General features: G+C 36.6%; 2 protein-coding genes across 2 annotated transcripts in view; one reads left to right on the top strand and one right to left on the bottom strand.

The window, feature by feature from the left end:
* The first annotated feature begins 569 nt into the window (after positions 1-569).
* LOC136824216 (chromosome partition protein Smc-like) lies at positions 570-1432 on the top strand. Its single transcript, XM_067080393.1, has one exon. The coding sequence runs from the start codon at positions 583-585 to the stop codon at positions 1327-1329; it is 747 nt and encodes a 248-aa protein (XP_066936494.1). The 5' UTR covers positions 570-582; the 3' UTR covers positions 1330-1432.
* Positions 1433-1837: 405 nt separating this feature from the next.
* The window catches only part of LOC136824204 (mucin-2-like), a gene marked incomplete at its 5' end in the record, with an annotated part of 29692 nt that continues 19602 nt past the window's right edge, over positions 1838-11927 (bottom strand). The window contains 15 exons of the mRNA XM_067080381.1: positions 1838-2431; positions 2777-3140; positions 3376-4181; positions 4398-4448; positions 4570-4792; positions 5089-6068; positions 7231-7270; positions 7965-8093; positions 8472-8503; positions 8926-8995; positions 9301-9405; positions 9615-9796; positions 10597-10863; positions 11069-11119; positions 11272-11494. Of these exons, the coding sequence (XP_066936482.1) occupies positions 2004-2431; positions 2777-3140; positions 3376-4181; positions 4398-4448; positions 4570-4792; positions 5089-6068; positions 7231-7270; positions 7965-8093; positions 8472-8503; positions 8926-8995; positions 9301-9405; positions 9615-9796; positions 10597-10863; positions 11069-11119; positions 11272-11494 (3951 nt within the window). The remainder of the gene's footprint in view (positions 2432-2776; positions 3141-3375; positions 4182-4397; positions 4449-4569; positions 4793-5088; positions 6069-7230; positions 7271-7964; positions 8094-8471; positions 8504-8925; positions 8996-9300; positions 9406-9614; positions 9797-10596; positions 10864-11068; positions 11120-11271; positions 11495-11927) is intronic.

The raw sequence follows: 11927 nt of genomic DNA on the forward strand, positions 1-11927 counted from the left end.
AAAACTATACTCTCATTTTAGCAGGGGACCAATCCTTAGGATCCGTGACATCTTTTATGCGACGCAACCGCATGTGGTTAGTTCGAAAGTAGGAAGGTTTTTAAGACTTTTTTGAAAGGGGGCCCGCGAATTAGGCCCGGCAAAAGTTTTTATGACTAAAAGACTGACGTTTAAAGACAAAACTGTAAGGGTAAAAAATGGGTAAAAAATTGACGTTTTTTAAAAGTCGAATTTGAAATAAATAAATGGGACCATCGGAAAGAGCATGAAATTCTGAGCAAAAAAGTATACTCATACTCGAACACACGAAGAAATACGGCCATCTAAAGTTTGAAATTCTGTCAGATAGAGTACGATTGACGTCAAATTTTGTCTAAACCGTACGGAGTCTGACAGAATTTTGAACTTTAAGTGGCCGTATTTCTTCCTACTTTCGAATTAACTACATGCGGTTGCGTCGCATAAAAGATGTCACGGATCCTAAGGATTGGTCCCCTACTATTTAGCACTGTCTTGATTTAGTAGTGTTCTTGTCTTCTTTTCTCAAATCATTTTCGACAAATATTAGAGATAAAAGGACCCATGTCTGAATTAAGCTTTTTCAATCTCCAACGAAGCAGTGACAAGTGGGAGGAAATCATCGAATCTTCAAAGACCCATGGAAAAGCATTACAAACAATTAAACAAGCTTACGACAATTACGTGAATGCTCTACTGGATTTACAGCTTGACAGCGGAAGATCAGCTAAAACTGAAGGCTACAACTTCTTGCAACGTTCAAATACATCGCTGCCTGGAGCTTGTAGCTCAAAATCACTGACCTCTGAAGAAGACATGGTCAAAGTTAAGGAACGTGAAATCGAGAATCTGGAAATTGAAATACAAGATGCTTTCAGCAGAAATGAAAGGTTAAGAATCCTGCTTGAAGAGCAGAAATCAATTCAGATCGAACATTCAATGAGTCCAGAGGATATTGCCAGAGCTGAGATGGAGCAAAATGATGAGATTCGGAAAAATGAGATTAAGGTTGAGACATTGCAAACGAAAATTGAACGAAAAGTGACAGGTTTACAAGCACTTGTTGAGTATCGGAAAAAGTTTTTTGTCCCTATATCAATGTATAAACGATTGCAAGATTGTGTTAAGGAGACAGAAGTGGATATTCAAAAGCTTTGTAAACAGAATGAGTTCCTGGAGAAAAATATGGATGATCTTGAGGAGCGATTGGATGATGTTCTGGTTGAAACTGGAATGAGATCAAAGAAAACTAAAACATTATGGAGAAAGGTTGACACTACTAAAGTTAATGACACTCTTTCAATGCCCTAGAAAACAATTTTGGTAGTTTTTGTTTGTAGCGATACAATTCCACACAGTTCATCATATAATTGTTATGTTCCATTCTTTAAAATTTTCACTTACGGTAAAATGCTAATTTCGAATATGTTGACCTCAATGATTCTAAAATACAGTCTTCTCTACCTAAATTTAAGTACATTACGGGGACTTATTTTGGCGAAAACTAATTTTGGCGATTTTAGACGAAATTCGCAAAAATAATTTTTTTCTGCATATTGGCCCAAAATAACTCCTAAGATTCATCAACTTGCTCAAAATAAGGCAAAGTAGGACAGATTTAGCCTGTCATTCGCCAAAATTAAAATAGGTTGACCATTTGCCAAAACGGTCAAGATTTTGTTGCTCGCCAAAATAAGTTCCCTTTACTATGTATATCCAGAAAATTTTCAAGATCGCAAAACTAGCTCGGAAAACCTGAAAATAAGATACACAGTCGCAAAAACCTGATTCAAAAAATTAGAAACGATTTTTTAGTATTCCAAGAGAAAATAAAATTATTCTTTTATTCTGAGAAAAGATAACAGAAAAAAATAAAACAACGAATAAGTTGAGAAAAATTAAAACTGCTAACACCCCAAAGCCCCACTTAAAAATGTTCTAAATAAGATAAAATATTTCAATTTTTTTTTCAGTTCATAAACGATTTATTGACCAAAGACCATATCGTAGAGTCTTTCAGTAATGCTTCGCTTCCTGCGTGCTTTACTGACAACTGGCTCGTTGGAGATATCATCCGGGTTGATGGCATCTCCCTGGGTCGGGTGTTGAGTCGGAATAACAGCTTCACTGTCACATCTTGAGCAGATGCATTTAGCGATTTTCTTTATGATCATTGATGTTGGACGTGTTCGCATACAAGTCATTGGGACCTGCACGTCAATGAATTCCGTAGGTTTACAACAAGTACAGTCTTGACTAAAGAAGGGTGGCTCCGCACTGAAGGTAGCAGAGGATTGACATGATCCAGAGCATGATGCAACCGTGATTTCTTCCTTCGAAATACATTCTTGGTGTTTGATTTTGATTTTTGTTTCTTTAACCGTGCATTCTTTAGGTTTGGGTGTTGTTGATCCTGCTGATAAAAAGTTGGAGAATATGTTTGAGATAATCTGTTTCCTTTTGTTAGTTCAAACACAATCGCAGAACTGTGAGAATAAATTGAAAGAGCCTTTTGACTAACTAGAAAACCAATAGAACACATTTTTCTCAATATGCAGCAGAGGCAAGTATAACTTTTGATAGCGGATTGATTCAAAAAGCCTCTTTTGGTTTGATAGATTCATAAGAGAACTAAATTGTATTTAGTTTTGTTGAAAATTTTTCGAAACGGAGTTAGTGCCACTCAATGCTTCCGATACAAATTATATTGAGACAGACTTAATAATGAGTATGAGTGGACACTTTCAAGGTTTTATACCTTCGGTAGGAGATTCTGTTGTTGATTGTGATTCTGTTGTTGTTTTTGATGGAGTTGTTGAGCCTTCTGATGTTGTTTGCGATTGAGTTGTTGAAGATTCTGTTGTCGTTTGAGATGGAGTTGTTGAAGATTCTTCTGTCGTTTGCGATTGAGTTGTTGAAGATTGTCGTGTAGTCACTGGAGGAGCTGGTGTTGTCGAACATGGTGGACAAACATAAAATTCAACCCTCATTGCAACTAGAGGTTCACCAATAGATTCATCATTACCTGGTACAATACGAATGGCTTTAGCTTTGATGTTCAGTTTGTTGACTTTGATTCCATTGTTGTTAGTATTTCCTTCGAAGACAGGTGATCCATCAGCCTAAGGAATGTTGAGCAAAAATATAGCTTGCGAAGGACAAATATGAAGATGCATTAAAATTTCAAATTCAAAAAAGTTTAATTCAAATTACCATTTAAATTTACATTGGTGGCAAATTCGAAATAAACAATGATTGAGAGATAACCAATGACTTTTGTACGATAAAAAAAACTAATGCTTTAGGATCCTCTAATTCGATAGTACTTTTTAACAGAAGGAAGATTAAAAGATATACCGATATCAATGGCTCTTGCTCGAAGTTTACACCATTAAGAGAATAGAAAACAAAGTAACGTGTAGCGAATCGATTATGTCTAGGCGATCCTTGTGTTCTGATTTCTCTAACATCTTCCATTTTGTTGAAAATGATATCAAGATGAGCTTCTTTGTCTTTTGGTTCCCAGGCTCCTGATCCAGACGAGGTTAATTTGTTGTTCAAACGAGCCTCTGCCGGTCCAGTGTAGACTTGTCCAGGATTGCTGACTTTGATCGAATTAGATTTCATTTGAGAATCTGGAATTCGTCCATCGGAGACTCCAACTGGCAATAGATTTTTACAATCACAAGTTGGTGTTGTCGGTGACATTGTTGAAGATTTTGTTGTCGAGGATTCAGTTGTTTGTGATTTTGTTGTTTGCGAAGAAGTTGTTGAGGATTTTGTTGTTTTTGATTTAGTTGTCGAGGCCTCTGTTGTTGAGAATTCTGCTGTTGTTTGTGATTGAGTTGTTGAGGCTTCTGTTGTTTGCGATTTAGTTGTTGAAGCTTCTGTTGTTTGGGATTGAGTTGTTGAAGCTTCTGTTGTTTGTGATGGAGTTGTTGAAGCTTCTGTTGTTGATTGCGACTGAGTTGTTGAGGATTTTGTTGTTGAGGATTTTGTTGTTAAATCTTCTGTTGTTGAAGCTTCTGTTGTTTGTGATTGAGTTGTTGAGGCTTCTGCTGTTGTTTGCGATTGAGTTGTTGAGGCTTTTGTTGATTGCGATGGAGTTGTCGAGGATTCTTTTGTTGATTGTGACTGAGTTGTTGAAGCCTTTGTTGTAGTTTCTAAAGTTTGAAAGATTTAAAATAACCAAATTTCCTTTGAAAATATCCATTCTAGGACAATTGCTCCCGGGGGTCAATTTCTCTCGAGCGATTGCACTTCCTGCCCAGTGGCCGACAGTTTCCTTAATTGGAACTTAACTTGAAGGTTTTTGACGAAAATACAGAATTTTTCAAGGTTATGAATTTCTTTTGAAAATTAGCGCAACAATTATTTACCTCCAACTTGCGGTTCAGTGGATTGTGGTGGTTCAGTGTAAATGTTCGTTGCTGAAAAAAAAAATTACATTTTTAATACCGAGGTATTTTAAAGTCACTAGGGAAAGAAAAAATAAAAAGCAGGGAGCTACGTGAAAAATCTTTGTTATAAACAAAAAAGGAGGCTTCATACATTTTCCTACTGTTGTCGTAGATTGTGGCGTGGTCACTGGTGGTAATGGTGTGGTGAAGCATGGTGGACAAACATAAAATTCAACTCTCATTGCAACTTTAGGTTCACCAATAGATTCATCATTAGCTGGCACAATACGAATGGCTTTGGCTTTGATGTTCAGTTTGTTAACTTTGATTCCATTGTTGTCAGTATTTCCTTCGAAGATAGGTGAGCCATCAGGCTAGTTGATGAGAAATAAATTCAACTTGAAAGCATCAGTATTGCTTTAAAAGCTTCTTTTAATCTTAGAACCATAAAATTTGAACGAGGCTGTCAGCACTTTACCCCGATACGATAGGTCTATAATTATCTATTGCATATTTACAGCGGATAACGAGATTCACTGGATACCTAAATGGTATTGAATTAGATTAGTTTCTTTGGGGCTGCAGTTTCTTCATCCAATTCCCCGTCTCCTTCGATTGTTGCTTCTTAAATTTGAAAACAAAAATCAAATGATGTTCAATTTATACATACCGATGGCAATGGCTCTTGCTCGAAGTTTTCACCATCAAGGGAATAGAAAACAAAGAAACGTTTAGCGAATCGATTAATTCTAGGTGATCCTTGTGTTCTGATTTCTCTAACATCTTCCATTTTGTTGAAAATGATATCAAGATGAGCTTCTTTGTCTTTTGGTTCCCAGGCTCCTGATCCAGACGAGGTTAATTTGTTGTTCAAACGAGCCTGAGCTGGACCAGTGTTGAATGGTCCTGGGCTAGTAACTCTGACAGAATTGGATTTCATTTGAGAATCTGGGATTCGTCCATCGGAGACTCCAACTGGCAATAGATTCTTACAATCACAAGTTGGTGTTGTCGGTAACATTGTTGAAGATTTCGTTGTCGAGGATTCAGTTGTTTGTGATTCTGTTGTTTGTGAAGATGTTGTCAAAGATTTTGTTGTTTGGGATGGAGTTGTAGGGGATTCTGTTGTCGAAGATTCAGTTGTTGATTTAGATTCAACTGTAGAGGATTTTGTTGTAGAAGCTTCTGTTGTTTGCGATTGAGTTGTTGAGGATTCTGTTGTTTGCAATGGAGTTGTTGCAGCCTCTGTTGTTTGGGATTGAGTTGTTGAAGATTTTGTTGTTGGTGATTCTGTTGTTGATTGTGATTGAGTTGTTGAGGATTCTGTTGTTTGGGATCGAGTTGTTGAAGATTTTGTTGTTGGTGATTCTGTTGTTGTTTGTGATTGAGTTGTTGATGATTTTGTTGTTGTTTGTGATTGAGTTGTTGATAATTTTGTTGTTGTTTGCGATTGAGTTGTTGAGGATCCTGTTGTTTGCGATGGAGTTGTTGAGGATTCTGTTGTTTGTGATGGAGTTGTTGCAGCCTCTGTGGTTGATTGTGATTGAGTTGTTGAGGATTCTGTTGTTGATTGTGATTTTGTTGTCGAGGATTCTATTGTTGTTGAAGCTTCTGTTGTCGAAGGAGTTGTCGACACTTGCGTTGTTGGTTCTGAGATAAAACAATCAATGAAACTCTAAAAATGAGCTTGATCGAATTTTATTTTTATGCCAATTTCTTTTGAGAATGGTGAAAATTATCACTTAGGCTGTCTCGAAATAGTGTGCAGCGGACACAAAAAAGTCTGTTACTTTTGATAGAGCTCGAATCAAATAGCGGTGAGAGTGATATTCAGGAATGGAATATTATCAGATTATGTTATTTAGTAACAGCTATCACACGGTACAAGAGTACAATATGGGATATATTTTAGAACGAGAAAAAAAGTTTTAAACCCCCTCTAAAGTGTCATCTGTGCCAAATTGTGTGCTTTTATCACTATCTGAAGTGTTCGTACGTTTTTATGTGCTAACAGACCTTGCTACAAATAGATTTCGGTATTGATTAATAAATTAGTATACAATCGACTCTCGCTACTTCGAAATTACATTATTCGAATCTTTCTATACCTTAAGGGGAGAAATTTTCGGTTCGCGGAATTTAATTTCGGTTTTTTTTGACAAATCCGTGAAATTAAATTCCGCGAAACAAGAATATTGTCATGATTTAAAAAATCACCTATAGAATTGGTGGTTTGGGGGCAAAAAAAGCCATATAACAAAAATTCCTCTCAACCGCAAAATTAAATTCCGCGAAAATTTCTTCCCTTAAGTTGGAACCAATTCTCAGTTCCCAGTATGAGGAAACCCTCTAAAAATACTCTCTATAATTAGAACAAATTAGACGTTCGAGTTTGAATTGAATCATGAATTTATTATATACACTGGATGAACAACGCATGAAACGGTGGAGAGCGAAGTATTGTCTTTCCATTGTTTAAGGAAACAACCGTAGATCGAGCTATGTCTGCAAAGGACAACTGTCATGGCGGCTTGGAATTCTCTGATTTTGAAAAATGATTAATAATCTCATTTATTAACTCGCCAAGATTCTGTAAAATACATCGAATTAAAAAAACCTGAAACCGGAAAGCGGTTGGTAGACCATTAAGCAGACCTATACTACCTGGGGTTTTGTAGAGGTCTGCAATTCAGACTAAGCTAGAGCATAAGAACTCAATGAAAACTTAGCTTGTTGTTTATCCAGTGTATATAATAAATTCATGATTGAGTGTACCGCAAACAGATGTTTTTGTATAGGTAAATAATCTTACCACAATCACAACAAGTTCCATTTGTGCTTCGTTTCATATCCTAAAAGAAAGTCGGAAAAATAAAACTTCCTTTCTGATGAATTGCAAATCGTGACAGTTGGGGTCAGAGAGCTTTACCGTAGGAATCGGTCAAACTTTTCTGTACGCACGGCCATCTGTAACCAGATTAATAGGATTCAAAATTTTTGGTTTTGAGAATAATTACTCCCTTTTTCTTTTATCCTTTGAAAAGCATAGAACACATTTTCTCAAAATTTAAAGTTTCTATCTAGCTTTTTCCAATCCGGAAATTATCTTGATTTCGATTTAGAGAGAGGCCACCCGGGATGAGGAAGGGATAGAGGGATCTCTCGAAAACAAAAGTGTCCTGGTACCTATGATCTGGGGGATGTATCAAAAACTTCTTTCTTCTACTTTTGACTTGTTATGAGGTAACTTTGTGTGCAAAACTTCATCTCCATATGGACACTAATTTTGGGGATTCAGGGAAAACTAGCCGAAATTATCCCGATTTTTTAAAAGTTCCACAGAAAGATCACCGTGAATTAGTCTGCTGGCATCCACTACCGGATTTATGCTCCTTATACTACCTGCGGTTTTGTAGAGGTCTGCGATTCAGACTAAATTTCTGAAGATTAGAAAAATTTTCGAAGGATATCTCCATCAATTACAATACGTTAAAGTGACAATTTCTATAAAAAAATGTGGTTCAACGTGGTTATAAACTATCAAACCTTTGGACATGGTTTTTCACAGATAATTTGATCTTTTTCCAAAATGGCGCATTCACCATCCTCATCCAACAAACATTGTCCCTCGACACACGAATTCTCATCACGGCTGATACTCCACTTCTCTCCAATCTACAATAAGATGGCATACGTTTATCATATTCGCTGGCGGCTACGAGTATACCCGTGACTGAGGGATCAACAAAACCTATAGTGCTTCAAAAAAGGGCCATAACTTTTGATATAGAAACTTTTATTGAATTTTTGAAATCTACGTGAAATTTTGCGTCGACTGGTGTACAGTTTGAAAGCTTTAATTGAAGGAAACTGTTAAAATCTAGTGGCTTTAGGTACTTCCTTGGTAATCGATCTTCAGATTATATAACATAGGCATTTAAGAAAGTTTTAGGTTCCAAAATCAAATACATATAAAAGATCTGGTTATGACTAATTTCTCCGATTGAATATTTTGAAAATGTAATTATTGAAGAAAGTGGAAAATTGGCTTACAGGAACGTATTTGTGAGAGCCAATCTTACAATCTGAAAATAAAAGAGAGCAGATAGAACTAAGTGATGCAGAATCGACACGATATACGCTTTTTTATAAGAACAAACTATATAAGAACATAAGGCTTCGCTGGCCAAAATGTTAGGAACAAGTTAAGAACATTTTGAGACTTTGTAGACTCAAAAACACCCTATTTCTTAGGAAAAAAAATCGATGAAAATATTCACAAAATGGTCAAAATAAGAACATATCGAGAACATTTTTAGGCCTAAAGCTCAAAAAGTTAAGAACATCCGAAGGCTTCAAAAAATTTGGATGTTCTTATAAAAAAACGTGTATTCAGTTACCGCAGATAAATTTAAATACAATTCTCAAAAACTAAGCAAAAAGAAAATCCGTTCCTTGTATAGTATCAAGCTTTCGGCTGCGGAAGACTAGTTAAGAATTTACTTACACTGACAACTTGGTACACATTTGCAGCACTCTCCATCTTCTGATGGACCCGTGAAGATCTTCTTCTCGTACTAAAAGACGCAACAAAAAAGAAAATTAGAACCTAGACAGGTCAAGGACATTTGTACTCTCAGATGCCTAATAAACTGGGGTTTGGAATTTCGACAGCTAAATATACCTAAACTTTATAAACAGGGGGTCCTAATAAAGTCTGGGGTTGGAAAAAATCGAAAAATTAACAATCAGGGGTAGGGGCATTCAATAAATACATTGTGAAAACTGTTATAAAAATTACTATTACCGACCACCTGAGCGCGGTGTTTTACAGTGGAGATACACAAATCAAATCTCATATTTTTCTTTTGTTTCTACTTACTGGTTTACATTTCAAAGATTCTGGACATGTTGGTACACATTCTTGGGTATCACCGTTGCAACGACAGAATTCATGATCATTTGGTTTCCATGTTTCACCTGGCGCCTGTGTAAAGAAAAGCATAGCATTGAGAGCATATTAAAAGTTGTTAAAACAATTTCTTCTGAGAAGATTAAGTAAATTTTGTCACAATTCTGGCTGTTCTCATCAATTACGAAATTCACAAGTATAACTATTGTTCTTAAGATATTCAGCGTAAAAAAAGGTTTCCTTTTTACAAAACATAACTTTCATTAACAAAATAATAGACCAACCTTGACAATACCATTATTGACACATGGACATTCATTTTTTTGTGGAACACACATATCACCGATCTTGTAACCGCCATTAGGACAACAGCATCCTGCGTATTGCACTGGTTGACACATTTCTCTCGAATCACAATGATATTCACTGGTACAGTTGGTACTGTATACTTGCATCGAAGGACATTCTGAAAAGTGTTTGAAAAAGAAGCGTTATTTACAGAATATTCGCACTGCATTGGGCCATTCTATTTTATAGTATTCATTCTAAGGAAAAGGATTTTATTTGTTCCAGGGGTTAAAAATCATTCTAAGACTTCCAAGGGGAAAATGACTGATTTTAGTTCACCACCTCACTTTAAGGTATGAAAAAATTTTTTCTAAGGGTTTTTTTTGCCAATTTTGCCATTTTCCAGGAGGTATCCACACATTTTCAAGAATTACTTTTTTTGCTTGAAAACGTTCGTCCAGCCCCCCCCCCCTTCTGTATGGATTTTAAATGGAACAGTCCATTTATGGTTTATTTAATTCTAAGTAAGCATCATCTGGTGGCTGTCAACGAAACCGGAGTGAGGGAGTCCATTCCCTTCTTTATTTGCGCTAGACCTGGGAGGTTGAATGCTGAGGTAGAGCGCCGCACATATTCTCAGTTTCCACTAACTTACCGCCTAGGTCAGATTACCGATCTAAGCTGCTTTTTCGCTGAGTTGGCAGTGACCGGGGATCGAGCCCACAACCCTTGAAAGGTAAGGCGAATACTCTACCGACTGAGATGGCAGGCCATAAGCGTTCGAAAGTGATTCAAGACTAAAACTTTCTTACAAAACAATAAAAGAAAAATTGTTTTAATACGATATACTCCTTTTATATCTTAAAGTTTTTTATGCCACATTGATTTATGTAAACTGGTTTTTGACGGACTTAGGATTTTTAAAGAAAACGAAAAATTGTGTAAGTCTGAATTGACGGCGTTAAAAAGGTAACTTACGAGGTGAAGTTGTGACGATTGGGGTAGTCACTGTTGTCGGTATCGTTGATTGCGTTGTTGAGGTTTCTGGTGTAGTTTGTGATTGAGTTGTTGCAGCCTCTGTTGTCGAAGCTTCTGTTGTTGATTGTGATGGAATTGTTGAAGCCTCTGGTGTTGTTTGCGATTGAGTTGTTGAAGATTTTGTTGTTGGTGATTCTGTTGTTGAAGATTCTGTTGTTTGTGATTCTGTTGTCGAAGATTCTGTTGTTGATTGTTCTGTAGTAGTTTCTAAAGTTTCAAACATAGCAAAGGCTTGTATAAAATAACCAATCTTTTTTTGAAAATATTGATTCTAAAACATTGCCTCCCGGGCGATTGCACTTCCTGGATAGAACGCGACAATTTCCTGGATTGGAACTTAATTTGACGGCTCCTCACAAAAATATAGAGATTTCTTTATTTGAAAATATGCACAAAATTCAAAATAATCTACCTTTAACTTGTGGTTCGGTAGTAAGCGGTGGTTCAGTGTAAATGTTCGTTGCTGAAAGAAAGAAATAAGAGTTTCAGAGTAATCTAAAGTTGCTAGGAAAACAGCCTAAAATGTCTGGGAGATACTCTACTTTTTTTCGCGCCTCGAATCAAAGTAAAGCTAAATTTGGTCATAGAAAAATTAACAAACACAAGGCTTCTTACATATTCTAACTGTTGTTGTAGATTGTGTTGTAGTGACTGGAGGAGCTGGTGTTGTCGAACAAGGTGGACAAACATATAATTCAACTCTCATTGCAACTTGAGGTTCACCAATAGATTCATCATTAGCTGGTACAATACGAATAGCTTTGGCTTTGATATTCAGTTTGTTAACTTTGATTCCATTGTTGTCGTTATTGCCTTCAAATATGTATGATCCTTCAGGCTAAAGAGAAGCAAACATATTAACTTTTTTCTGAGGAAAAGTTATTCTGTGATTAATATTCAAGTAGTGAAAGACAAGAATACGGGAATCATACCAGACATCGTTGACCATGTGCTCGAAAATACCAGAGCTATGGCGTATCTGGGATATTACTCGAACAATCGTGAGAGAAGAATTGTCCTCCCGAGTGCTTCTTCGTGTGAGCAGTGTCACCACCCCTCCAAGATTCAATAACTAACATACCTCCCTGTACTCTTATAATACCAGGTTTATGTATCGGAGGGTATCGAGGGCGACGGTAAGTGAAATCGATACAAAACAAAGTCGATAGTTGATATACGGCTCTATATCACCTTTGCTCACCTAAACAGACGACGGGATTTTGGTGTTTTTACCGTCGTCGAGCAAAGTGGACGGTGATTTCCACCCCATG

Source organism: Clytia hemisphaerica, unplaced genomic scaffold (assembly GCF_902728285.1).
Source record: "Clytia hemisphaerica strain Z4C2 unplaced genomic scaffold, Clytia hemisphaerica genome assembly, whole genome shotgun sequence".
Lineage (NCBI taxonomy): Eukaryota > Metazoa > Cnidaria > Hydrozoa > Leptothecata > Clytiidae > Clytia > Clytia hemisphaerica.

Excerpts from the sequence above, each read along its gene's own strand:
- LOC136824216 (XM_067080393.1), top strand. The coding sequence starts at position 583 with ATGTCTGAATTAAGCTTTTTCAATCTCCAACGAAGCAGTGACAAGTGG.